This window comes from Apodemus sylvaticus, chromosome 13 (assembly GCF_947179515.1).
Source record: "Apodemus sylvaticus chromosome 13, mApoSyl1.1, whole genome shotgun sequence".
Lineage (NCBI taxonomy): Eukaryota > Metazoa > Chordata > Mammalia > Rodentia > Muridae > Apodemus > Apodemus sylvaticus.
In genome coordinates this window covers 48,038,587-48,064,053 of record NC_067484.1, presented here as the reverse complement: position 1 = coordinate 48,064,053, position 25,467 = coordinate 48,038,587, and the positions used below count along the sequence as shown (strand labels likewise).

General features: G+C 36.2%; 1 protein-coding gene across 6 annotated transcripts in view; it reads left to right on the top strand.

The window, feature by feature from the left end:
- Positions 1–25,467, top strand: part of Dmxl1 (Dmx like 1) — a 158,013-nt gene that overhangs the window by 25,893 nt on the left and 106,653 nt on the right. For all 6 annotated transcript variants that reach the window (XM_052155925.1, XM_052155921.1, XM_052155924.1 and 3 more), the window contains exons 7-15: positions 471–649; positions 4,886–5,075; positions 6,919–7,087; positions 12,664–12,876; positions 13,757–14,010; positions 14,117–14,801; positions 14,890–15,011; positions 17,603–17,692; positions 17,770–17,872. In XM_052155925.1, the coding sequence (XP_052011885.1) occupies positions 471–649; positions 4,886–5,075; positions 6,919–7,087; positions 12,664–12,876; positions 13,757–14,010; positions 14,117–14,801; positions 14,890–15,011; positions 17,603–17,692; positions 17,770–17,872 (2,005 nt within the window). The remainder of the gene's footprint in view (positions 1–470; positions 650–4,885; positions 5,076–6,918; positions 7,088–12,663; positions 12,877–13,756; positions 14,011–14,116; positions 14,802–14,889; positions 15,012–17,602; positions 17,693–17,769; positions 17,873–25,467) is intronic.

Genomic DNA, 25,467 nt, shown 5'->3' with positions numbered 1-25,467 from the left:
CTTGCTTGTATGCAGGCATGCAGAGGCCTGTTTGCCAGAGTTGGTTTTCTTTTACCATGTGGATTCTGGGCTGTCAGGTTTTTTAGAAATGCCCTAAATAAAGTAGTTTTTCAATATTAGTTATTAAATGATTATCATTTTCAATATTTTCTTAAAACTAATTAATAAATTGCCTTGCCATCCATCTCAGTTATCTGTATTGTCTATAATTTAGTGTAGTATTGTTTTGATTTTGTTTAAGACATGGTCTTACTGTGTTACCTTGGCAGGCCTGAACCTCACTATGTAGCTCACTGACAGCTCTCTTTCTGCCTCTTCCCGATTAGAGGGGTGTGCCATCCATGTTAGCTAGTATTGTACTCTTACTTGAACTTTTGGCTTCCGAGAGGAAAAGAAAACCTAATTTCATTTTTCCTGAATAATGTTTGTGGTTATATGGTCACTGGATGCTTTTTGGTTTTTCTCCTTAGGATGACTGTCTTTTAAAGGTATGGTATAATGTAGAAAACTGGCGACCAGCTGTTACCTCTCCAGATAAAAATTCTGAAAAACAGTCCCAAGGAGAAATTGACTTTTCTTTTGTGTATTTGGCCCATCCACGAGCTGTAAATGGATTTTCCTGGCGTAAAACAAGCAAATATATGCCGAGGTCAGTGTTTTACTGTGTATTAGAGAACATCACCAGGGTTAATTGGTTTTCTACTTTGAATCTTTTGAAAATTAGGGTAACAGTTGATTGTGCCAGGCTGCACATGTCTGGATATGGGTCAAGTATGATTAATGCTTAGCATAAGAGCCTCAAAGATAATTTGAGACCAAGATAATTTATTTCCATATCGCATGTCATTGTCATGCAGTTCTCTATAGTTTTCTTTTCTTTGTTTCATGTTCCATTGTATATATTATACAGATTGCTGTTTGTGTAGACTTTTTTGTACAGTTAGCATCCTTATTTGTACTTATAGTTGAATCCTCTGGTATCCTTTTTTTTTTAAAACAAACAAACTAAAAAAACAAAATACCCTTTATTGAAAGGACATCTTTGAGGAAAATAGAGTTAATTCTTTAAATTATGTTGCCTTGAGTTGGGTATTAGTTTAGCCCATAGAAACTCAGTTTAACTCATACAAGCTCAAAAACATGTCAGTTAGTATTTTTTTTTGTTTGTTTCTGTAGTCCTTGAAAAACATACATAACAGAATTTTTATGTGTTCTTTCAGTAAGTATTTACATAGATTTAGTAAGTATATCTACAAATCTGTCTTGTACTTCACGGAGTGCAGATTTAGTTGTATATCTCACCTTTTTGGTTCTGTTGAGTTTCAGCATTTAACACCAAGAGATGTTCAAGTAGAACTGTGGTGATGTACCCACATCATTTGTCAACTTTATTTTGCTCCTTTGGACCAATAGGATGTATATCTACTATAGTAGTTATTCTCCGTTTCCTAGCCCTCCAGTCCAAGTTTAGTGTAGAAAAGAAGCCAGGAAAAGTACTGCCTCTGTTCTTATGTTGTGTAGAGTCTTCAAGCTAAAAGAGAGTGATCTGAGTCATCAGTCTTGCCAGCTGAAGGAACCCTATCTCAGTTCACTTAAGTTCTAGTCCTCTTGCCTACATACTTTAAAATGTGTTTTGTATAAAAATGATCTCATTGTGTATGTTAATTCTTATTTTAAAAGTTGTAAATGACTCCAGCTTGATCACAAACTTGTCTTTTAAACCTATCTGAAGAGTACTATTTTATAGAAACTAATTTCTTCCACTATATAAGTGAATAAATTCATTTTTTAAAAAAGATTTATTTGTATTATGTGTCTGAGTATACTGTAGCTGTCTTCAGATACCAGAAAAGGGCATCAGATCTCATTACAGATTGTTGTGAGCCAGTATGTGGTTGCTGGGAATTGAACTCAGGACCTTTTGAAGAGTAGTCAATGCTCTTAACCTCTGAGCTGTCTCTCCAGCCTGAATATACTCATTTGTTGATGCTATAGCCATCAAAATACTAAACAGGCCCATGCATTCCTGAAATTTTGTGGACTGACTTAGCTTAAATTTTGGTGGAGCTGATCACAGTGAAGACTGAAGCAGATGGTAGATGCCTGAAACTGGGACATTTAGGGGTTCCTGCAAATAACAACGAAGTAATAGTTACTCTCCTACCTTTGGGCCACTTTATTAAATTATTCTCTCTGCACCCTTTTTTTTAATGTGGCTTTGGATATCAAACATAGGATATATACTCTTAAGAAGTAGAAGCAATAGGATCACGGGATCAAAGTCATTCTTGCTGTATAGAGTACATTTGTGGTCAGCCTGGGATACATGATACTTTATCTTTAAAAACAAGTTGAATGCAGAGAGTCTGTTGAATTGAGAAAGAACAGTAGACATATTTGTGTAGTAAGCATATTCTTTACTATTTAAAAAGTGATGAATATAGGTCAGGTTGGAAGGTTTGCTGATATCCTCCAGGAACCTCCAAAAGTGGCTGGAGATAACAAGTTGCAAAACCATCTTAACTTCTTCTTTCATTAGTATAGTAGGACAAATGTTAGAGACATGTAACCTATCATAGGATTGCTTTCTGTGGGGCTAAATCTATTGTTTGTAGTTTTTGTATGCTGTATGGACTCCATATCAATATGATAGACTGGTGGTTCTCAACCTGTAGGTTATGACCCCTCTGAGGAGGGGGAGCAAACGACCGTTCTACAGGGATTGTTTAAGACCATCGGAAAATACAGATATTTATATTATGACTCATAACAGTTGCAAAACTGCAGTTACGAAGTAGCAGTGAAAATAATTTTATTGTTGGAGTCACCACAATATGAGGAGCTGTATTAAAGGGTTGCAGCATTAGGAAGGTTGAGAAACTCTCTGATAGATCACAGTGTTAGTAAACATTGTAAAAGAAGTGAAGAAGGGGAGCTCCAGTCTATTAGTAGGAAGTATTTAGAGGACATTTTAACTAAGAAGGGAACAAGGGAGATACTGACAAAGAAATGCGGTTTCTCTTTACCCTTTGTGTATTACCTGCCAGTTTTTCATATTGACTGTAGATATCCCAAGGAGTCACTTGAAGCCATACACATGTATTAAGATCATTGCACTTTGTTGCTTTTGAGTTGGCACCTCTCTTGACTTGTTTGTCTCTCTTAAATTCTTTTGCTTCATCTGATTGCCATGTAGTCCACCCTTCAGTTACTGCCTGCTACTCTTCCTTTGTAAGCGTTTCTTCTCTGCTAGTTATTCATTGACAATATGAACTTTTGGTATTATCTTTTCATTTATTGTCTCATTAAATTTGCTTGCTTTTAATTTTATTACTGTGGTATATATATATATATGAATACATTAAAGGGTGGAAATAAGTATAGGCAAGGGCTAGAAGAAAGGAAGGGGAAATACAAGGGATGGATGAGTGTTAGAGTGATGAGGAGTGAGAAGCAAAAGGTTCTGGAAGAAATCAAAAGAGTGCATTGTAGAAGGAGAGGTGGGGGCAGATGGAGGGGAGATGAAAACAGAGACGCTGAGAGAATAGTATCACAGCAGAGAAAGGAAAGAAGCTCCAGACAGGAGGAATGCAAAGGAATAGACAGGTGGGTAAGAGCTAGGTGGGACAGGTGAGAGAATGCACTGTGGAGTTGAAGTTGACAGAATAATCAAGGATAAACATTGATTTTGCTTCATTTTTCTTTTGTGGTGCTGGTTCTTTCTAATCACAAAGAGATGAATGAGAAGGCAGTTGCTGTAGAATATTTTATTTCATTCCTCTTAGCTTTTCTCTTTTCTGTTTGGCTTTACTGTCCCCCTCTCTCTTTACATCTATCCCTCCTTCTTTCCTTCCTCCTTTCTTCCTTTCATTTACTAAATTACCTGATAGAAGATTTCTTTGTTAGTAATAGCTGTATATACTTTTTATTTTGAGGATGTCATAAAGGAAATAACTGAAAGTCCAGAGTTGCTGAGGATAGATATGGTTTGCTCAGCTCTGTCATGAATTCTCCTGCCTCTTCTGGGGCTTGGTAGGCCTGGAGATGAAAAGTATACTATATGCTTACGTCAGTTTCTTAATGACTTTGCAGAAAGTAGAACTGGAACATTAAGAAATAGTTTAAAAAAAAATGGTCATTCACTGAATAAATAAAAAAGTTTTATTAGGAACTTCTTTTTGTGCTTGTCAACTGAGAAATTATGGCTTGATCCAAGTCATTGCTCTTTAGATGTAATAAAATCTTCAGATTATTATAACAAAAACAATTTTCTTCTATTCAGAAGGAATAGGTTGATAAACATTTTCTGTTGTGACATCAATATATACATGTTCTCTTCACTTTTTAAAAAAGCTTTTATATGTATGGTTGTTTATTTTCTTTCTTTCTTTCTTCCTTTCTTTCTTTCTTTCTTTCTTTCTTTCTTTCTTTCTTTCTTTCTTTCTTTCTTTCTTTCTTTCTTTCTTTCTTTTTTTTTTTTTTTTTTGGATTTGGTTTTTTCGAGACAGGATTTCTCTGTATAGCCCTGTCTGTCCTGGAATTCACTCTGTAGACCAGGCTGGCCTCGAACTCAGAAATCTGCCTGCCTCTGCCTCCCAGAGTGCTGGGATTACAGGCATGCGCCACCACTGCCCAGCGGTTGTTTTATTTTCATGTATAACAGTGCCCTTGGAAACCAGAGGGTCTTGAGTTCCCTGGAACTGGAGCTAAAAGGACTGGGAATCAAACCCTGATACTCAAGAGGAGCTGCCATCTGACTGCTGAACATGTCTTTGGTTCTCTTGTTACTATTAGTTTTATGTTTAAATATGTATAGGAACACTGCAGAATGTTTATGATGTGTTATGTAATTAATATTGTCTCTAAAAATATTTTTATTTCTCAGGGCTTCTGTATGTAATGTACTATTGACTTGCTGTAAAGATAATGTATGTCGTCTTTGGGTAGAAACATTTTTACCAAATGATTGCTTGCTGTACGGAAGTGACTGCAACCACTGGTGTGAACCAGTTAGTTTAACAAATAACTTCAAGAGAAATGCTTCCAGTAAAGACCGAGTTCAAAGTGCTCTAGAAGTAAGTGTTTTTATTATATTATATGTTTCCTACAGATTTTAAAACCTTTGAATACAGTGTATCTTTTTTCTTTTTAGTTACACAACAGTATTATAAGTAGTATATCTTAGGAAAACAATTTCAGAAATGTTCCTTTTATCTAACTAAAGAAAATACACTAAAGTATTTTTTGGTAACTTATAAGATATCTTTAATTATGAGATTAATCATAGCTCAACCAGTTACAAAATGATGGTAACAATTGATTTAGCAAATATAAAATTCTGAGAATTCAAACATTTGACTATAAAAATATATTTTCTCTTGGAGTGTAAGGTAGATTTGTTTTTTGTTTTCTTTTTGTTTTTGTTTTTTTTTTGTTTGTTTGGATTTGGTATTTTTGAGACAGGGTTTCTCTGTGTAGCCCTGGCTGTCCTGGAACTCACTCTGTAGACCAGGCTGGCCTCGAACTCAGAAATCCGTGTGCCTCTGCCTCCCAGAGTGCTGGGATTACAGGCGTTCGCCACCACCGCCCAGGATTAGATTTGTTTTTTATATTCTGCTGTACTGTTTGTTATCTTTAGTCCTACCATAACACTTCTTTATTTTACAAGCATTAATGGTAAACCTCAACTTTTATTTTTTTGGGCTAATGAAATATAGAACAAATTTTGCTCTTTTGAAACAAAGTCTTATATTGTAGCTCCAGTGATCTCAGTCTGATGCCAATCATCATTGAAAAACCATTTTTCCTTGAAAATAGAATAGAAATACGGACTCAGTATTTCCTTTCTTTTTTCTTATTAGTTTTACTTTTTGTTTGTTTCATAGACAGGGTTTCTCTGTGTAGCCTTGGCTGTCCTGGCATTCTCTCTGTAGACCAGGCTAGCTTAAACCAGGAGATCCTCTTGCTTCTGCCTCGGCCTCCTGAGTGCTGGGATTAAAGACATGCCTCACCACACATGGCTTCTTCTTACTTTCTTAATATTAAAATGTGAAGTGGCTTGAAAATGATTTGTTTTTTAAACTTGGGTAGTATAGAACTCTCTTTTGGTGTTTGAACAGTCTCTCTCTATATAGCTCTCTAGCTGTTCTGGAACTCATTATATAGACCAGGCTGGACTGGAAGTCACAGAGGTGATGGCAAAGAATATAATTAAGCTGTATGGCATATTCAATGACTTTGTATATTAATCACATAACAAAAAGTGTTAGCCGAGGAATCTATGTTCTACTCTGCTTCTTACTAGTTCAATAACCTTAGCATCTATATAAATTATTTAATGCAATTAAATTTTAAAATAGCAGTGTTTGAATTGGATACCACACGAGATCATATAAAATGATCTCTATGAAAAATGATGCTTTTAAAAAAAATTGAATAACTTGGTATATCATGGTAATATTATTCATAGTTCCAGGGAGCAAGTTGTGGGCAAAGACAACAAGCAGACAGATCTCTGTTGGTACTTATTTTTGGAAAAAAGGCTTCATTATTTAGCATTTGCTGCCTCATTGTATAGACCAGGCTAGCTTAGAACTCAGTCAGAGCTCTTCCTACCTTTCTCCCAGGTTCTTAGATTCAAGTGTCCACCACTATGCCCATCTTATTGGTTTTTCGGTTTTTTGATTGTTTATTTTTATTTTTATTTTGTTTTACTTTTAAGTTCTGGAAATTGATTTTAGATGTTAGAAAGCAAATGGGAAAAGAGTAGACCAGATACTTGGTCTTCACGATTCAAATTTGATATATAAAAAAAGTGGAGAAGTATTTTTTTACATGTATAATTATATAAAATTGCATTTTTATTCATTCTGACAATCATAATATAGCAGCCATTTTATTTTATTTTTATTTATACAGGCAAATCTGAGACCTTTCCGTAGAGGTCGGAGTAGATCACTTGCTCTTGTAGCACATACTGGCTATCTGCCTCATCAGCAGGATCCTCACCATGTCCACAGAAACACGCCACTACATGCCAATGCACTTTGTCACTTTCATATTGCAGCCAGCATCAACCCAGCCACAGGTAATTAACTAACATACCATCTGGATACCTGCGAATTTAGGGAATTAAGAACTTATCTCTTCAGTAAATAAAAAATCAGATGATGCATTTAAAGTAGCATCTCAAAGTGTTTCTTTTTTATAAAAAGGCAATATTTGCACATAATTAATACCACCTATATGGAAGGTGGGAAATAAATGACTCCTTTGACCTTTACACTGTAGTCCCATTCTCTAGAACAAAAAAGTATTTTTTTTTTATATTTGGTAGAATATAGCCCCTCCTTCTCTTTTCTTACCTTGTCTCTCTATTCCCCCCCCCCCCCCCCCCCCCCGCTTTCCTCTATTTAGACAGAGTCTTGTTATACAGCCAAAGCTGGTCTCAATATTACAGAATATTCTTAAACATCAATTAAGCAGAACTAATTTTCATGGAGCTGAAACTGTGTTATTGCAGTTTTAAGGAACTATAGGAGTGGAATTATCAGTTAATTACTTGAATAGAATTCAGTCTACAAGAGTGAGCTCTGCTAAGTCAAAGCATAGAAATATTTTGATTTATTTGGTTGACTGTAATCTTAGCTGTAAAAGTGTCCATGAGCCAAGAAAAATATATCTGACTATTGAATCATCTTTATTAAAAAGTTACTTAGATTTGAGAAAGATCAAATCTTTATTGAATACATAATATTGACAGTGTTTATCAACGAGTTACCTATAAAGTCAGTGGCATAATTTTGAAGGTTCCTGTAGAGTAAAGGACAGATTAGGTTGCAGTATAGCTCAGTGGTAAAGTGATTTTCTAGCATGAATGAGGCCCTTGCCTTGCAGCACTTCAGGAACATAATGAAATAAATACAAAAAGCAACAATATTACAAGACTAAAGAAAGCCCAAATTCTCACTTTAAAGAAAAAAGTCTAAGAGATTATTGAGAGAAAAGCTATGCATTGAGTGTGGCATATCCTTGACAAGCTTCCAATAAGAACTAAAACTTTTTTTTTTTAAATAAAGGACAACATTTAACTGATTGTTTGAGTTAATTTTGTATCCGGCCACTTTGCTGAAGTTGTTTATCAGGTTTAGGAGTTCTCTAGTGAAATTTTTGGAGTCACTTATGCATACTATCATATCACCTGCAAATATTTATATTTTGACTTCTTCCTTTTTAATTTGTATCCCCTTGACTTCCTTTTGTTGTCTAATTGCTCTAGCTAGGACTTCGAGTACCATATTAAATAGGTAGGGAGAGAGGGCAGCCTTGTCTGGTCCCTGATTTTAATAAGATTTCTTTAAGTTTCTCTCCTTTTAGTTTGATGTTGGCTACTGGTTTGTTGTATATTGCTTTTGCTATATTTAAGTGTGGGCCTTGAATTCCTGATCTTTCCAAAACTTAATCATGAAGGCCTGTATCTAATGAAATGATCATGTGTTTTTTTTTTTTCTTTTGAGTTTGTTTATCTAGTGGATTATGTTGATGAATTTCTGTATTTGAACCATCCCTGAATCCCTGGGATGAAGCCTACTTGATCATGATTGCTTATCATTTTAATTTGCTCTTGGATTCAGTTTGCGAGAATTTTATTGAGTATTTTTGCATCGATATTCATAAGGTAAATTGGTCTGAAGTTCTCTTTGTTTGTTGGGTCTTTGTGTGGTTTAGGTATCAGAGTAATTGTGGCTTCATAGAATGAATTGGGTAGTGTTCCTTCTGTTTCTATTTTCTGGAACCATTTGAAGAATATTGGTATTAGGTCTTTTTTGAAGGTCTGATAGAGAGAGGTCTGCACTAAACCCATCTGGTCCTGGGCTTTTTTCCGTTGTGTTCTCTTAGCATCTGCCCAGGATCTTCTGGCTTTTATTGTCTCTGGCGAGAAGTCTGGTGTAATTCTGGTATGTCTGTCTTTATATGTTACTTGACCTTTTCCCCTTACTACTTTTTAACATTCTTTCTTTGTTTTGTGAGTTTGGTGTTTTGACTGTTATGTAACAAAAGGAATTTCTTTTCTAGTCCAATCTATTTGGAGTTCTATAGGCTTCTTGTGTGTTCATGGGCATCTCTTTCTTTAGGTTAGGGAAGTTCTCTTCTATAATTTTGTTGAAGATATTTACTGGCCCTTTAATCTGGCAATCTTTGCTCTCTTTTATACATATTATCCTTAGATTTGTCCTTTTCATTGTGTCCTGGATTTCCTGGATGTTTTTGGTAAGGAGATTTTTGCATTTTGCAGTTTCTTCAACTGTTGTGTTAATGTTTTCTGTGTTATCTTCTGCACCTGAGATTCTCTCTTCTATCTCTTGTATTCTATTGGTGATGCTTGCGTCTATGACTTCTGATCCCTTTCCTAGGTTTTCTATCTCCAGTGTTGTCTCTTTTTGTGATTTCTTTATTGTTTCTATTTCCATTTTTAGATACTGGATGGTTTTGTTCATTTCCTTTACCTGTTTATTTGTGTTCTGTAATTCTTTAAGGGATTTTTGTGTTTCCTCTTTAAGAGCTTCTACCTGTTTACCTGTGTTCTCCTGTATTTCCTTAAGGGAGATATTTGTGTCCTTCTTAAAGTCCTCTATCAGCATCGTGAGATGTGATTTTAAATCCAAATCCTGCTTTTCCTGTGTGTTGGGGATTCCAAAACTTGGTGTGGTAGAACCAAGTTTTGTCTGATGAACCAAATAGCCTTGGTTTCTGTCGGTAACATTCTTGTGCTTGCCTCTTGCCATCTGTTATCTCTGGTATTAGTTGCTCTTACTGTCTCTGGCAGGAGCTTGTCCCTTCTATGTGCTTGTAAGCCTGTGCCAGCAGTCCTTGGAGACCAGCTCTCTTCTGGCAGGACCTGTACAGAGGGCTAAGGAATAGCTCCAGCTCCTGGGTGCAGATGGAGACTGAAAGGATCCTGTCCCAGCTGCTCCATTGTTCCTGTCCCTTCGCGCTCCTGGCTAGTCCCGCTTTGGACAGTTATTGGAGAGAAAGTGGAGATCTCACCTCTGGATCTGGGAGTGAGAGCACTAGTGGGAGACCAGCTCTCTCCTGGCGGGACCTGTGTACTGAGGGATGTGGAAGAGCCTTGGCTCCTGGGTGCAGATGGCAACTGGATGTCCAACCTCTTTCACCTTTGCTGAGTATAACAAATTCTGTCTCTTAGGCTGGTTCCTCTACCTGTTTGCTGCAGTCCTTGTCATGTATCCACAGCTCTGGTATCTCTAACATCATGGGGTCTCTAAGCCAACTTCAACATCATAGCTTCTTGTTCCAGTTTCTGGGATCCACATATCTTCTGGGTTCCTCCAAAGAGCTTGGGTCACTTGTCTAGCTCTGCACTGTGAAACACTCTGGGTTCTGGTTTACTCCACTCTGTTGCTGCTGATGCTGCTGCTGTTCTTAGTGGTCATCGTATGGTGCAGTCATCTCTAGTATGCTGGGGTCTTTCTTAAAACTTTCTTTAAATTATAGATCTAGAAAAACTGTGGTGGTTTGAATAAGAATGGCTCCCACAGTTTCATCTTTCAATACCTAGTCACCAGGGAGTGGCACTATTTGAAAGTATTAGAAGAATTAGGAGTGTCCCTGTTGAAGGAAGTGCTTCACTAGGCTTTGAGGTTTGAAAAGACCATGCCAGGCTAGCTCTCTGCCTACAGAACAGAATGTAGAACTCTCAGCTACCCCTGAACCTGCATGATACCATGCTCCATACCATAATAATAATAATGCACTAACCTCTGAACCTGTAAGCAAGCCCCAATTAAATGCTCCTTTTATAAAAGTTTCCTTGTCATGGTGTCTTTTAATAGCAGTAGAATAGTGATTAAGACAAAATCATACAACATGTCAAAGCAAAATATTGTTGAATCTCATTTCTAGTTCTTAAATCTTCCATGAAAGTTTGTTAGAAAAATTACATTATGTTCTTTGAGGGAGGTATTAATGCACAAAAGGTTGAGTTTTCTTTAGTTATAATATTTTGCTAAAAGCCAGCAGTATTTCTTCTCTTATGTACTTAGGAGGTGTAATGTCTATTGCCAGTTAAGGGCATTGTAATCTCATTTGAATTTGTATGATCCAAAGAGAAAGCCTTTTCCATAATTTCTTGTAGAAGTGCCATTTCAATTCCATGTTCTACCCAGGAACAATAAAATAGACAATTCAGCTGTTTGGGGATTTCAGTTAGTATTAAATTTCAGTCTGTAATTAGATGTAGAATACGTCAATAATCAAAATACTGTATAGGTATAAATAGGAACTCTTGGATTGGCTACATTAGAACTTGCCTCTGATAGTAAAATCAAGGGAAAGGTTCCTTCAGTTACTCTTTATCTCTTCTAGTATTGTTTCTATTTTTGTTTTAGCTACAAATAACTCAAACAGGTAATTCTTTTGATTTTTAAAGTTTTTTTTATAATGGAAAACACTTAATTCAGAGACTATTGTTTGTATTTTAAATTTATTGCAGCCTATATAGTTCTATTGATAACAGCATGATTCAGATTTCATTAACGTGATAGACTTGAATTTTCTTTTACTCTATTAAGGACTGTCTTTGTAGCAACTGATTGGATTTGTACCTCAGTATACATAACTGAATACTTACATAAAAATAATGCTAAGAAATATTTTTTCGTTTTAATTCTTTTCAGAAAATACATTTTGATCCTGTTTTTCCCTCCTTCCAAACTCCTTAAGAGCCTTCCTACTATTGAATTTTGTTTGTGTTATGCTCACCCCAGCTCTTCTCCAAAACAGAAAAAAACCAATAAGACAAAAGTACCAAAGCAAAAATCTGATCATGGAGTCTGTTTAGTGTTGGCCAGTTACTTCTGGGTATGGGGCATGCTCTGGAATGTACTTGTTTTATCCAGTGGCATTCCCTTGTAGAAAACTGATTTTCCCTCTGCAGGCCACTAAGTAATTGTTAGAGCTGGGACTTTGTATCCATTTTCCCCCTCTCAGGCCTGGGACCCCATCTGCCTTGAATGTTGCAGATCTTGTGTGTGCTGCCAGTCTCTGGGTTCATATGAGCATCAATCCTGTTGTGTCTGGAAGACACTGATTCTTTGGTGTTATCCTTTATCTTTGGCTCTTAAAATCTTTCTGCCTACTCTTATGCTTAGAGCGCTTAACCTTCTATCGAAGGATCTCCTATATTTTATTTCCCCTTCCTTGAGAGATCTTTTTCTTCCCCCAGGTTCCTTACTAGTTTCTAATGTCTGTGGTTATTTGATTATAACACATATGTCAAAATACCTAAAAGCTAACATCCACATATTTGAGAAAAACATGCAATGTTTACTCTTTGGGGTCTGGATTACCCCACTCAGCATATTTTTCTAGCTTCATCCATTTACCTGAAAATTTATTTTATTAAATCGCTGAATAATATTCTGTTGTATAAGTGTACAACATTTTCATTATGCATTTATCAGTTGATAGACATCTAGACTGTTTCCAATTTCTGGTTGTAAAATAACTTTCAAGTAATATTTAAAACTAGAGAAATTTTTCTCAAATAAAAGGTAAGTATAATGTCAATAATGAAAATATAATTGTGTATACTATGTTATAGAGGTTCAAAATTTTAATTTTGTCATTTGTTTTTCTTCATAGATATCCCACTTCTTCCATCTATTACCTCTTTGAGTTTAAGTGAAAATGAAGAGAAGTGTGGACCTTTTGTGGTACACTGGTTAAACAATAAAGAGTTGCATTTTACTTTGTCCATGGAAGTCTTCTTACAGCAACTTAGAAAAAGTTTTGAACAGCCCTCATCTGAGGCCAGTGTAGAAGACTCTATTCAGGCAGATGTAAAATCTGATGAAGGTAAAGAGTTAAGTAGGATGAAATTTTAAATTTGCAGTCCAAAATAAGTAGTTTTTATGAGGATAAAACTATTTATTGTAAGAAATAATTTCCCAAGGTCCTTATGTCATAATGTAAATGTGGACTAGCTCATGATAACTGGGTATAGATAATCTTGCTCTCATCACTTTTTTTTTTCAGAGCTTTCTATTCTTTTGGATTTGTCAGCCTATAAGTTCTTGAGACTTTATGAATTATGTATTTATTAATGACATCAAATACATTATCTCATACACTGCACAACTACTTTCTTGAATTGCACCTTCAATATAATTGATTTATATGTACATTTGAGTTGAGAAACACTGTATGAATGAAGAACTCAGTTATGCTTACCACTGTACCACTAATATCACAGTGCTTTGTACATAGGGCTTTAGACTACTTTGTATTCATCCTCGCTTGGATGTGGAGAAGGAAGTGGGCATGGAGATGGTACAGGTGTTTTCTCTCTGGCTTGGCTCAGAACTGATAGATACCACTTCCACTCGGATTACACTGGCAAGAGAAAATCACAGAGCCCCAAGTGGTCTCATTTTCTAGCCAATTTGTAAGCTTTTACTTATTTTTCATTTAAATTTGATCAAAAAATTGGTAATTGCCTCTTTTAATATTCCTCATCCAGGAGTTGAGAGGGAATTGGGTCGGGGCTTTTTGAAAGAGGTAAAGATATACATGTTTGTGTATATCTTTGTGTATTGCTAGCTGTCTGATTACTAAGTTCACTTCATTGATCTTATTTCTTGTTAATACAAAAAGTATTTTTTTTCTCTTTGGATTTATTTAGAAAGCTCTGTTTTAATTTGTAATGATAATTTTATTGGTTCATGAACTCTTATAGAAATGGATGATGGTGTTGATGATTTAAAAATAAATCATGAAAAGAAGGAATTGGATGAAGACAAAATGTTACCAAGTTCAAGTTTTACACCATTATCATCAGCTGCCATCGATCATCAGATTGAAGTGCTTCTGTCTGAGTGGAGTAAAAATGCAGACATGCTTTTCAGTATTCATCCCATGGATGGGTCTTTACTAGTTTGGCATGTAGATTGGCTGGATGAATACCAGCCTGGTATGTTTCGTCAAGTTCAGGTACTGTTAATCATTTATGATGAGTTACTTCTTTTTTTATGTGGAGACTTTTTCTAACATGTTTTTATGTAATTATATGTTCTAATACCCACTTTCTTAATTCTAGGTGTCCTTTGTTTCCAGAATTCCTGTAGCTTTCCCCACAGGTGATGCAAACTCTCTTTGTAAAAGCATAGTAATGTATGCCTGTACCAAGAATGTTGACTTGGCCATTCAACAAGGAAAACAGAAACCTACTGGCCTCACTCGTTCCACATCAATGCTTATCTCCTCTGGTCACAGTAAATCATCGAATAACTTAAAATTAAGTATTTTTACCCCTAATGTTATGATGATTTCAAAGCATGATGATGGTTCTTTGAATCAGTGGCTGGTTAGTTTTGCTGAGGAATCTGCTTTTTCTACAGTACTTAGTATTTCTCACAAATCCAGATATTGTGGTCATCGATTTCATCTTAATGATTTAGCTTGCCACTCGGTATTACCTTTATTACTGACAACATCACACCATAATGCATTAAGGACACCAAATGTTGGTAACCAAAAGCAAGCTCATGACACTGTAAATATTGAAGAATGTTCCTTGACACAGCAAAATAAAAGCAATGTTGATATGGCATTTCAAGATCCCAATGCAATTTATAGTGAGCTTATTCTTTGGAGGGTTGATCCAGTTGGACCACTATCTTTTTCTGGAGGAGTATCTGAACTTGCTCGGATTAATTCTCTTCATGTTTCTGCCTTTTCCAATGTGGCATGGCTCCCTACTCTCATACCCAGTTACTGTCTAGGTAAGCACACTGATGTCCATTTTAGTGATTTAGATTTTTAGATAACTACTGAAAGGTTATATTTTAAATGTTTTTAAATACTTTATAGGTGCATACTGCAACTCTCCTAGTGCATGCTTTGTAGCTAGTGATGGACAATATCTGAGGTTATACGAAGCAGTTATTGATGCCAAGAAACTTTTATATGAGCTTTCCAACCCTGAAATTTCTGTGAGTACAAGCTTTATGATGTTTTTAGATACTTAATCTGTACTTGCTTGACCTGTTCTAGAATTGTGGCCTATAATTTGTGACAGATAAGTGTATTTTGTTACTTCTTTTTATTTTTTTTAAATATTCATCTTGTACTTGTATAGTGATTTTAAGTTAAGCCCTTTCCTTCATTATTTCTAGGCTGGAGTTGAGCTCCTTATTATTGTTGTTGTTTTATACTCAAGAATCCTACAACCAAACATATTGGTTGTATAATAAAACACCAAGGAGGTCATGGTGCAATAAAATAAGAGTAGTCAAAGAGAAAAGCATAAAGTTAACCTGGTTGAGCATGTATGCCAACAAGCCTGTAGTCCATGAGTTCAAGTCCCAGCCTCTTCCTCCATCCCTCCCCCAAGTCTAGCTATATGCTTTTTTACTCAAAGATAGAAGGGGACTACCAACTGTAGAACCTATTGGTTTCTCTATAGTTAAAAGGAGCTACAATAACAAGAGTAGAACTTTAAACTTGAGAAGAAAAAGCCTTTGACTTGGTTGCAGCTCAAGGAATTCTTTCAAATGTCAGTGTTAGTACGTTTACCATGCTAGAGACCCACTTCTTCCTAAGCCTAACCAGTGGAAGCTTACTGTCTGTATTTACTGAGCCCTCCACTAAGAGAATATTTCTGCATTGTTCAGTTCTACTGTTTAGCTGGGTTTTGTTTTGTTTCGTTTTTCTGTTTGGGTTGGTTACTTGACTTTATGAAAAGAAAAACATATTTTTAGACAAAGGTTAGCCTTGAACACACAGCTTTTTTTGCTTCTGTCTCCTGTGTGCTCCTGTTATAGGCATTTGCCATCATGTTAGGCTTATTCGTGTTTTTAAATATCTCCTGAGGCAGACTGTGCTTAAGCTCCCTGCTTAGGTGATTTAGCCTAAGTTCCCAATAGTTAGTTTTTAATGCCCAGTATGTAAAAGTAGTAGAGTTGTTGCTTTATCATGGTCATCTGACGTTTTTTAAAGTATAATTTTATAAAACACAATATTTTGCAAAGCATAAGAGTATATATGTTACACACATACATTGCTTTAGTAAAAAAGAGACATTTATTGAGGGTCTCTTATTTGTTAAACATTTTCTTAACTCCTGGAAATTTGTAAAAAGCCAGGAACTGATACTAGAAAGCTCATTTTGGTGAAGCAAGATACCTGGTGGGAGGGAACTAGCTAATAAGCACTGTGGAGAGAAACAGTGTTGCAAAAGAAATAGGGATCCCTTACATTGGTGTTCAAGGGAAAGCTTTATAGAAAACACATGAAGGAATTGAATAAGATAGACATGTGGCTACAGGAAGAGTGATCCCGAAAGAAGACTGGCCTGTTCATGGACCCTGTATCCAAAACATGTAGTTGTATAACAAAACACTGCAGAGGTCATGTGCAATAAATAAAGTAGGGTAGTCAGAGAGAGAAGCAGAGTTAGCCTGGTCAGATCCTTTGGAGGAGGCCTTATAGTCTATTGGACTTTTGCCTAAAATGACATGGAAACCATTGAAAATTATGCTCATGTGATAATGATTTGACGTAGATTTTTTAAAAAATAAGTTACTCTGATGATTGAAGTCCCACTGTGCAAAGAAGTAGAATTGGGGAGGCTAATTTAAAAATTAGTCCAGAAGAAAAGTTAAGGAACCAAGAATAGTAATGAGTATTATGTTAGAAACACTGAAAAATTCTCAAGTGTTAAATGTAGTTTGAATGTGAATAGTTAGGATCGGACAGGATTTTGGGTGTGAGGAAAAAAAAATGACTCATAATTCTATGTCAGCTTAACATAAAGTAGAATTGCTATGGTTGAAATAAGGAAGAATGTAGGACTAGCAGATTTGGAAGGGTAGGAGAATTTAAGAGCCTTGCTTTAGACATACTCATTTGAACCTGTTTGATATCCAAGAGGTTCAATAAAGTGTCCTTTGAATTTTAAAGCAAAGTGTGAACTGAAGATACAAGTATCTGAGTCTAGGCATGGTGGCACATCCCTTCAATCCCAGCACTCAGGAGGCAGAGACAGACAGATTTCTGTGATTTCCAAGCCAGCCTGTTTTGCATATTGAGTTCTAAAGTCAGTCCCATTAACACACACACAAAAAATTACTTGAAATTCAAGTAGAATGTTATTATGGTAGAGAAACTATCCTAATGATGGCCTAATCCTAATAAGGAAACTCTTAGTCAGAGGATGTAGCTCGTGAGACAACATATGTTTACTAGGCCTTGGGTTTCATTCCCAATACCAAAGCAAAATAAATAAATAAATTATTCTGAAAAATTAATGTTTTAAAAGCATTGCTTATAGTGTATTAAGAAGTTGAAGACAGTCTTTCACTTTGTTTGATATAAAATATTTCTCCCTAAGCTTACCAAGTGTTTCCCTTTTTCCTGTGTACCTACTGAGCTGTATTCGAATCATTTCTGTGTAATTTCTATTAAGGTAAAATCTAATATTGTTTGTACATGAAAGATACTATATTTATACTACTTGAGTTCATGATTTACTTTAATGAAATTTTGTTTTTAGTTTTTTTAATTAAATAATTTTTTTTAACAGAAATATGTTGGTGAAGTGTTTAACATCGTCAGTCAGCAATCAACAGCTAGACCAGGATGCATTATTGCATTAGATTCTATTACCAAGCTTGTAAGTATTATTATTCTGCTATTTATCATTAAGTAAGTGATCTGTCTGTCAACTTACCTTGTATTTATTTACCTAAGCATGGCAGAAAAACCCAGTTGCTTCATGTTTTTCAAGAAGACTTCATTTTGAATAACCTTGAGAAGAAACGCCTGGGAATAGATAACATTTTATTGGATTCAGGTAAGGAAGAATTTTGATATGATGAGAAGTATTACAGAGCTTATATAGTTAATAAAGATGAACTAATACACCTCAAGCTGTATTTCAGGTTGATAATTTTATCATACATACTGCTATCTTTTTCTTCTTTGTATGAATTTATATTCATATTTATATGGTCTAATTAAGTAGCCTAGCCTGGCCTTAAATCCCATGCTCAAGGTATCGTCTTGCCTTAGCCTCCTGAATATCTTGAATACAGACATACAGGCCTTCTCCTGGCTTATCTTTTTACTCTTAACAAGGAAATTGAAAAAACGACAAAAAATCCGAAACACCACAAATCGAAGCAATTGACTGTTGCTCAGTTGTATGTTACTTTACTCTTAGTTCCCCCCTGCTGTCTTATCTCCTTCCAAGACTGGTTTTTAACTGAGCTGGTGATTGAACAAGTTAAGCTAAGATTGAGCCATACCCCCAGCTCAGTCACATGTTACTTTAAAAACACAATAGATAGAGTCTATTATTACCATGCGAGTGAGTGAGTGAGTGAGTGAGTGAGTGAGTGAGTGAGTGAATGCTCTTTACATGGATGTATTACTGATTTGAATAGTGTAGACACCTGGCTTTCCAGAAGCCCATAATTTAAATAAATAGTTAAAATTGTAATGTCATTAAACAGTGTCTTAATATAAATGTCTATTAATAAAATTTAACTTTCAATTAAATTTTACCACGTAACCTTATTGTTATCTTGCATGAAGGAAAACTGAGAAAATAGAGATAAAAGTCTTGGTTATCAATCTAATTACAGAGGTAGACAAAATTAGGTAATGTTTTTCTGAAGACTAAAATCCAAAGTAAGCAATTACACTACGTCAGTCAAGTCAGTTTTTAAGTCTCAGATAACATTAACTACATTATTTATTGGTTTGAGCTTTTTTCCTTACAAGTATGTTGTTTCTCACTTCTCTTCTGAAAAGCATTCCTTAGGGCTCTGCACTTCAACCTTGGTGTAGTTTCTTACTGTGGTTTCAGTTAATGTTTCATGGTATTCCCCCAGCTTTCATGAACAGTAAAAGTACACCTTTTTCATGTGGCATTATACTTCTGGACATCCTGGCCATTTGCTAAAACTGAGGGGAATAAAGGGGCCCGTAACACCTGAAGAAATAAAAAGGGTCATAGAAAGTCTCCCAACCACAAAAAGCACGGGACCAGATGGCTTCAGTGCAAGTTCTATCAGACCTTCATAGAAGACCTAACACCAATACTCTTCAAACTATTTCACAAAATAGAAACAGAAGGAACTCTACCCAACTCGTTCTATGAAGCCACAATTACGTTGATACCAAAACCACACAAAGATCCAACAAAGAAAGAGAACTTCAGGCCAATTTCTCTTATGAATATTGATGCAAAAATACTTAATAAAATTCTTGCCAACCGAATCCAAGAACACATCATAACACTCATCCACCATGATCGAGTAGGCTTCATCCCAGGGATGCAGGGATGGTTCAATATAAGGAAATCCATCAATGCTATCCACTACATAAACAAACTCAAAGAAAAAACCCATATGATCATCTCATTAGATGCAGAAAAAGCATTTAACAAAATCCAGCATCCTTTCATGCTAAAAGTCTCGGGAATTCAAGGCCCATACCTAAACATCGTTAAAGCAATATACAGCAAACATCAAACTAAATGGAGAGAAACTTGAAGCAATCCCACTAAAATCAGGGACTAGACAAGGCTGTCCTCTCTCTCCATATCTTTTCAATATAGTACTTGAAGTTCTAGCTAGAGCAATTAGACAACATAAGGAGGTCAAGGGGATACAAATTGGAAAGGAAGAAGTACAATTATCACTATTTGCAGATGATATGATAATCTACTTAAGTGACCCGAAAACCTCCACCAGAGAACTCCTACAGCTGATAAACAACTTCAGCAAAGTGGCTGGTTATAAAATCAACTCAAGCAAATCAGTTGCCTTCCTATACTCAAAGGATAAGCAGGCTGAGAAAGAAGTTAGAGAAACGACACCCTTCAAAATAGCCACAAACAATATAAAGTATCTTGGTGTGACTCTAACCAAACAAGTGAAAGATCTATATGACAAGAAATTCAGGTCTCTGAAGAAGGAAATCGAAGAAGACCTCAGAAAATGGAAAAATCTGCCATGCTCGTGGATTGGCAGGATTAATATTGTTAAAATGGCCATCTTGCAAAAAGCGATCTACAGATTCAATGCAATCCCCATCAAAATCCCAACTCAGTTCTTCACAGAGTTAGAAAAAGCAATTCTCAAATTCATCTGGAATAACAAGAAACCCAGGATAGCTATAACTATTCTCAACAACAAAAGAAATTCTGGGGGAATCAGTATCCCTGACTTCAAGCAATACTACAGAGCAATAGTGTTAAGAACTGCATGGTATTGGCACAGTGACAGACAAGTGGACCAATGGAATAGAATTGAAGATCCAGAAATGAATCTACACACCTATGGTCACTTGATCTTCGACAAAGGAGCCAAAAACATCCAGTGGAAAAAAGATAGCCTTTTCAACAAATGTTGCTGGATCAAGTGAAGGTCAGCATGCAGAAGAATGCGAATTGATCCATTCTTATCTCCATGTACTAAACTTCACTCCAAGTGGATCAAGGGCCTCCATGTAAAACCAGACACTAAAACTAATAGAAAAGAAACTGGGGAAGACCCTTGAGGACATCGGTACAGGGAGAAAGTTTCTGAACAGAACACCACTAGCTATGCTCTAAGATCAAGAATTGACAAATGGGACCTCATAAAATTACAAAGTTTCTGTAAGGCAAAGGACACCATCAAGAGGACAAATCGGCAACCAACAAATTGGAAAAAGATCTTCACCAATCCTACATCAGATAGAGGGCTAATATCCAATATATATAAAGAACTCAAGAAGTTAGACTCCAGAAAACCAAACAACCCTATTAAAAAATGGGGTACAGAGTTAAACAAAGAATTCTCACCTGAAGAACTTCGGATGGCGGAGAAACATCTTAAAAAATGTTCAACTTCATTAGTCATTAGGGAAATGCAAATCAAAACAACCCTGAGATTTCACCTTACACCAGTCAGATGGCTAAGATTAAAAATTCAGGAGACAGCAGGTGTTGGAGAGGGTGTGGAGAAAGAGGAACACTCCTCCACTGCTGGTGGGGTTGCAAATTGGTACAACCACTCTGGAAATCAGTCTGGCGGTTCCTCCAAAAACTGGGCAAGTCACTTCCAGAAGATCCTGCTATACCACTCCTGGGCATATACCCAGAGGATTCCGCACCATGTAATAAGGATATATGCTCTACTATGTTCATAGCAGCCCTATTTATAATTGCCAGATGCTAGAAAGAACCCAGGTATCCCTCAACAGAAGAGTGGATGCAAAAAATGTGGTATATCTACACAATGGAGTACTATTCAGCCATTAGAAACAATGAATTCATGAAATTCTTAGGCAAATGGATGGAGCTAGAGAACATCATACTAAGTGAGGTAACCCAGACTCAAAAGGTGAATCATGGTATGCACTCACTAATAAGTGGATATTAACCTAGAAAACTGGAATACCCAAAACATAATCCACACATCAAATGAGGTATAAGAAGAAAGGAGGAGTGGCCCCTTGTTCTGGAAAGACTCAGTGAAGCAGTATTCAGCAAAACCAGAACAGGGAAGTGTGAAGGGTTGGGTGGGAGGAGAGGGGGAGAGAAGGGGGCTTACGGGACTTTCAGGGAGTGGGGGGCTAGAAAAGGGGAAATCATTTGAAATGTAAATAAAAAATATATCGAATAAAAAAAAAAAGAAAAAGAAAAAAAAGAAACTGGGGAAGACCCTAGAGGACATGGGCACAGGGGAAAAGTTCCTGAACAGATCACCAATAGCTTATGCTTTAAGATCAAGAATTGACAAATGGGACCTCATAAAATTACAAAGTTTCTGTAAGGCAAAGGACACTGTTAAAAGGACAAAATGGCAACCATCAAATTGCGAAAGGATATTCACCAACCCCACATCTGATAGAGGGCTAATATCCAATATATACAAAGAACTCAAGAAGTTAGACCCCAGGGAACCAAATAACCCTATTAAAAATGGGGTACAGATCTTAACAAAGAATTTTCACCTGAAGAAATTCAGATGGCCAAGAGGCACCTTAAGAAGTGCTCAACATTATTAGTCATTAGGGAAATGCAGATCAAAACAACCCTGAGATTTCACCTTACACCAGTCAGAATGGCTAAGGTCAAAAACTCAGGAGACAGCAGGTGTTGGCGAGGATGCGGAGAAAGAGGAACACTCCTCCACTGCTGGTGGGGCTGTAAGATGGTACAACCACTGTGGAAATCAGTCTGGAGGTTCCTCAGAAAACTGGACATGACACTTCCAGAGGACCCTGCTATACCTCTTCTGGGCATATACCCAAGGATTCCCCAGCATGCAATAAAGACACATGCTCCATTATGTTCATAGCAGCCTTATTTATAATAGCCCAAAGCTAGAAAGAACCCAGATGCCCCTCAAAGGAGGAATGGATTCAGAAAATGTGGTATATTTACACAATGGAATACTACTCAGCAATTAGAAACAATGAATTCACAAAATTTTTAGGCAAATGGTTTGATCTGGAAAATATCATCCTAAGTGAGGTAACCCAATCACAAAAGAATACACATGGAATGCAATCTCTGATAAGTGGATATTAATTAGCCCAGAAGCCCTGAATACCCAAGGCACAAATTGCATAACAAATGACTCCCATGAAGAAGTATGGAGAGGGTCCTGATTCTGGAAAGGATTGATCTAGCGTGGGAAGGGATTATAAGGACAGAGAAAAAGGGAGGTGACTGGAGAAGGGATGGAGAGAAGAAGGTTTATGGGACATATGTGGAGGGGGGATCCAGGAAAGGGGAGATCATTTGGAATGTGAACAAAGAATATAGAAAATAAAAATATTAAAAAAAAAAACCAAATACATGATCTAGTATTTCTTAAAATACTCAGGGTATTTTTACTGATTATACTTTTTAAAAAATATTGCTTTTATTATTATTGTTTTCTAGAAAATACCTAGGGGGTTATATTTTTATCTTTTGTTTTATCCACAAAAGTACTTCACAAATACTATTATAATCAGGGTATTCTTTTCTTTTTATTATAATGATCAAAAATAGAATGATTGATCTTATCCTCTCTTTTCTTTTAATAAAATTTATTTTCAGACTTACCCTTTGAGTTAGTACTCTGATATAGAAAGGTTTAAGATTCTTAGAATTATCTTCCTTTTTTCTTAAGATAATATTTTTTATACTTTGAGAGTTTACAATGTATTTTTATCATATTTCCCCACATCATTTCCTTTGACTTTTTTCCATATTTACCTTTTTTTTTCTTCTTAGAACTGAGTCTTATTTGTGTAGCTCAGATGCTCAAAGGTTGGGGACAATCTGGAGAAGGGTTGACCCACCAGGAGTCATACTCTTCAAGACTACTGATAGTCCCTCACCTAAAGTCAGTTAACTTTCAGTCCCTCTTTAATAAGGATGGGTGCTTCTAACCCTCCTCTCTTTCATGGTAGAATGTTGACTGACATAATCTTATACAGATCTTACACAGGCAGCCATAGCTGTTGTTCAGGAATGCAGAGGTCTTGTCATGCCCAGAAGATACTATTTTGCCGCAGTTCTGCCCAACTTTTGGCTCTTAGAGTCTTCCTTGAGAGCTAAAATGCCTATCTTAGAGCTGATTTTCACTGGCTATGTTACATTTTCATTTTCATTTAATCTCAGGAAGTTTTTCTTGATTTTTGCAGTGACCCATTTCATCATTCAGTAGCTTGCTGCTTAATCTTCAGGAGTTCATATTTTTTCTCTTAAATTTTCTAGCTTTATCTCATGTGGTCAGACCAAATACTAGATGTTTGAATTATCCTGCATGTGTTGAGACTTACTTTGGGTTTAAGATTTATCTGTTTTAGGGGAGTCTCATTGGGGTGCTAGGAGGAATATGTATTTTTTTGGTGTTTGAGTGGAATATTTTGTATATTAGGACAGGTTTACAATTGTGGTATTTTAAGCTTTTAAACAATTCAGTCCAAAAGCTCTTTCTGATTTTCTGATTAAGATTGAAGTCAGCAGTTGTTCTGATGGGCCTCCCTTTGTATGTCATTTAGCTATTCTTTTCATAATAGCATATATACTTTCAGGGTTTTATTTGTTGTAGTATGACATACGGCTTTCTTTCCTGGTCCTTTCTGTTTATTTTTCGGTGTTTCTTTTGTGTCTGTAAGGTCTTTCCCCCTTAGATTTTGGAACTTTTTTATAGTTTTTATTAAAATATTTTAATGCTTTTAACATGTAATTCTTCTCTTGTGTTTCAGTATTGTGTAGGTCTGCCATGTCATGGATTTCTAGAGTTTTTGTGTGTTGGGTTCATACATTTGTCTAAAGGATTGGATTCTTCCATTTTGTCTTTTTACCCTGATAGTGTATCTTCACATCATTTTGTTCATGAGGCTTTCCATAGTTCTTATTGACCTTATTTTGTTTTCTATCTTTTTTATTTGGGGTCTCTTCAAATTTTCATCTTTTTTAAAAAAAAAAAAAATTAGATATTTTCTTTATTTACATTACAAATGTTATCTCCTTTTCTGGTTTCCCCTCCAAGACCACCCTATCCCATCCCCTTCCCCCTGCTCACCAACCCACCCACTCCTGCTTTCCTGACCTGCATTCCTCTATTCGGGGGCATTGAACCTTCACAGGACCAAGGGCCTCTCCTTCCTTTGATATCCAACAAGGCCATCCTCTGCTACATATGAGCCGGAGCCATGGGTCCTCCATGTGTAGTCTTTGGTTGGTGGTTTAGTCCCTGGGAGCTCTGGGGGTACTAGTTGGTTCATATTGTTGTTCCAATTGTTTCATATTGCTGCAAACCCCTTTAGCTCCTTGAGTCCTTTCTCTAGCTCCTCCATTGGGGACCTTGTGCTCAGTCCAATGGTTGATTGGAGGCACCCACCTCTGTATTTGTCAGGTACTGGCAGAGCCTCTCAGGAGACAGCTATATTAGGCTCCTATCAGCAAGCACTTGTTGGCATCCACAGTAGTATCTGGATTTGGTGACTGTTTATGGGATGGATTCCCAGGTGGGGCAGTCTCTGGATGGCCTTTCCTTCCATCTCTGTATCTCCTCCCCCTTCTAAGGTATTTTGTACTCCCTTCTAAGATGGACCAAAGTATCCATACTTTGGTCTTCCATCTACTTGAATGCTTTCTATTGAACTTCTTATTTGACCCATTCTGTGTTCTATTTCTATCATCTTTTTTATTTGGGTTGTTTTAAATTTTTTATCTTTATTCTATTTTTGTATCTTCTATTAATTTCATTATTTTATGTAAATGTTGTATTATCTTGGAATGTATTCAAGTCCTTGACTTGTTTTATCCTATTAATAACCATCCTTTGAATTCTATAATAGAATTTCATGTAAATTATTTTAATTTTTAATATGGGATTCGTAATTTTTGGAAGAGGCAAGTTGTCTTGGTTCTTTGTGTTACTTGTTTTT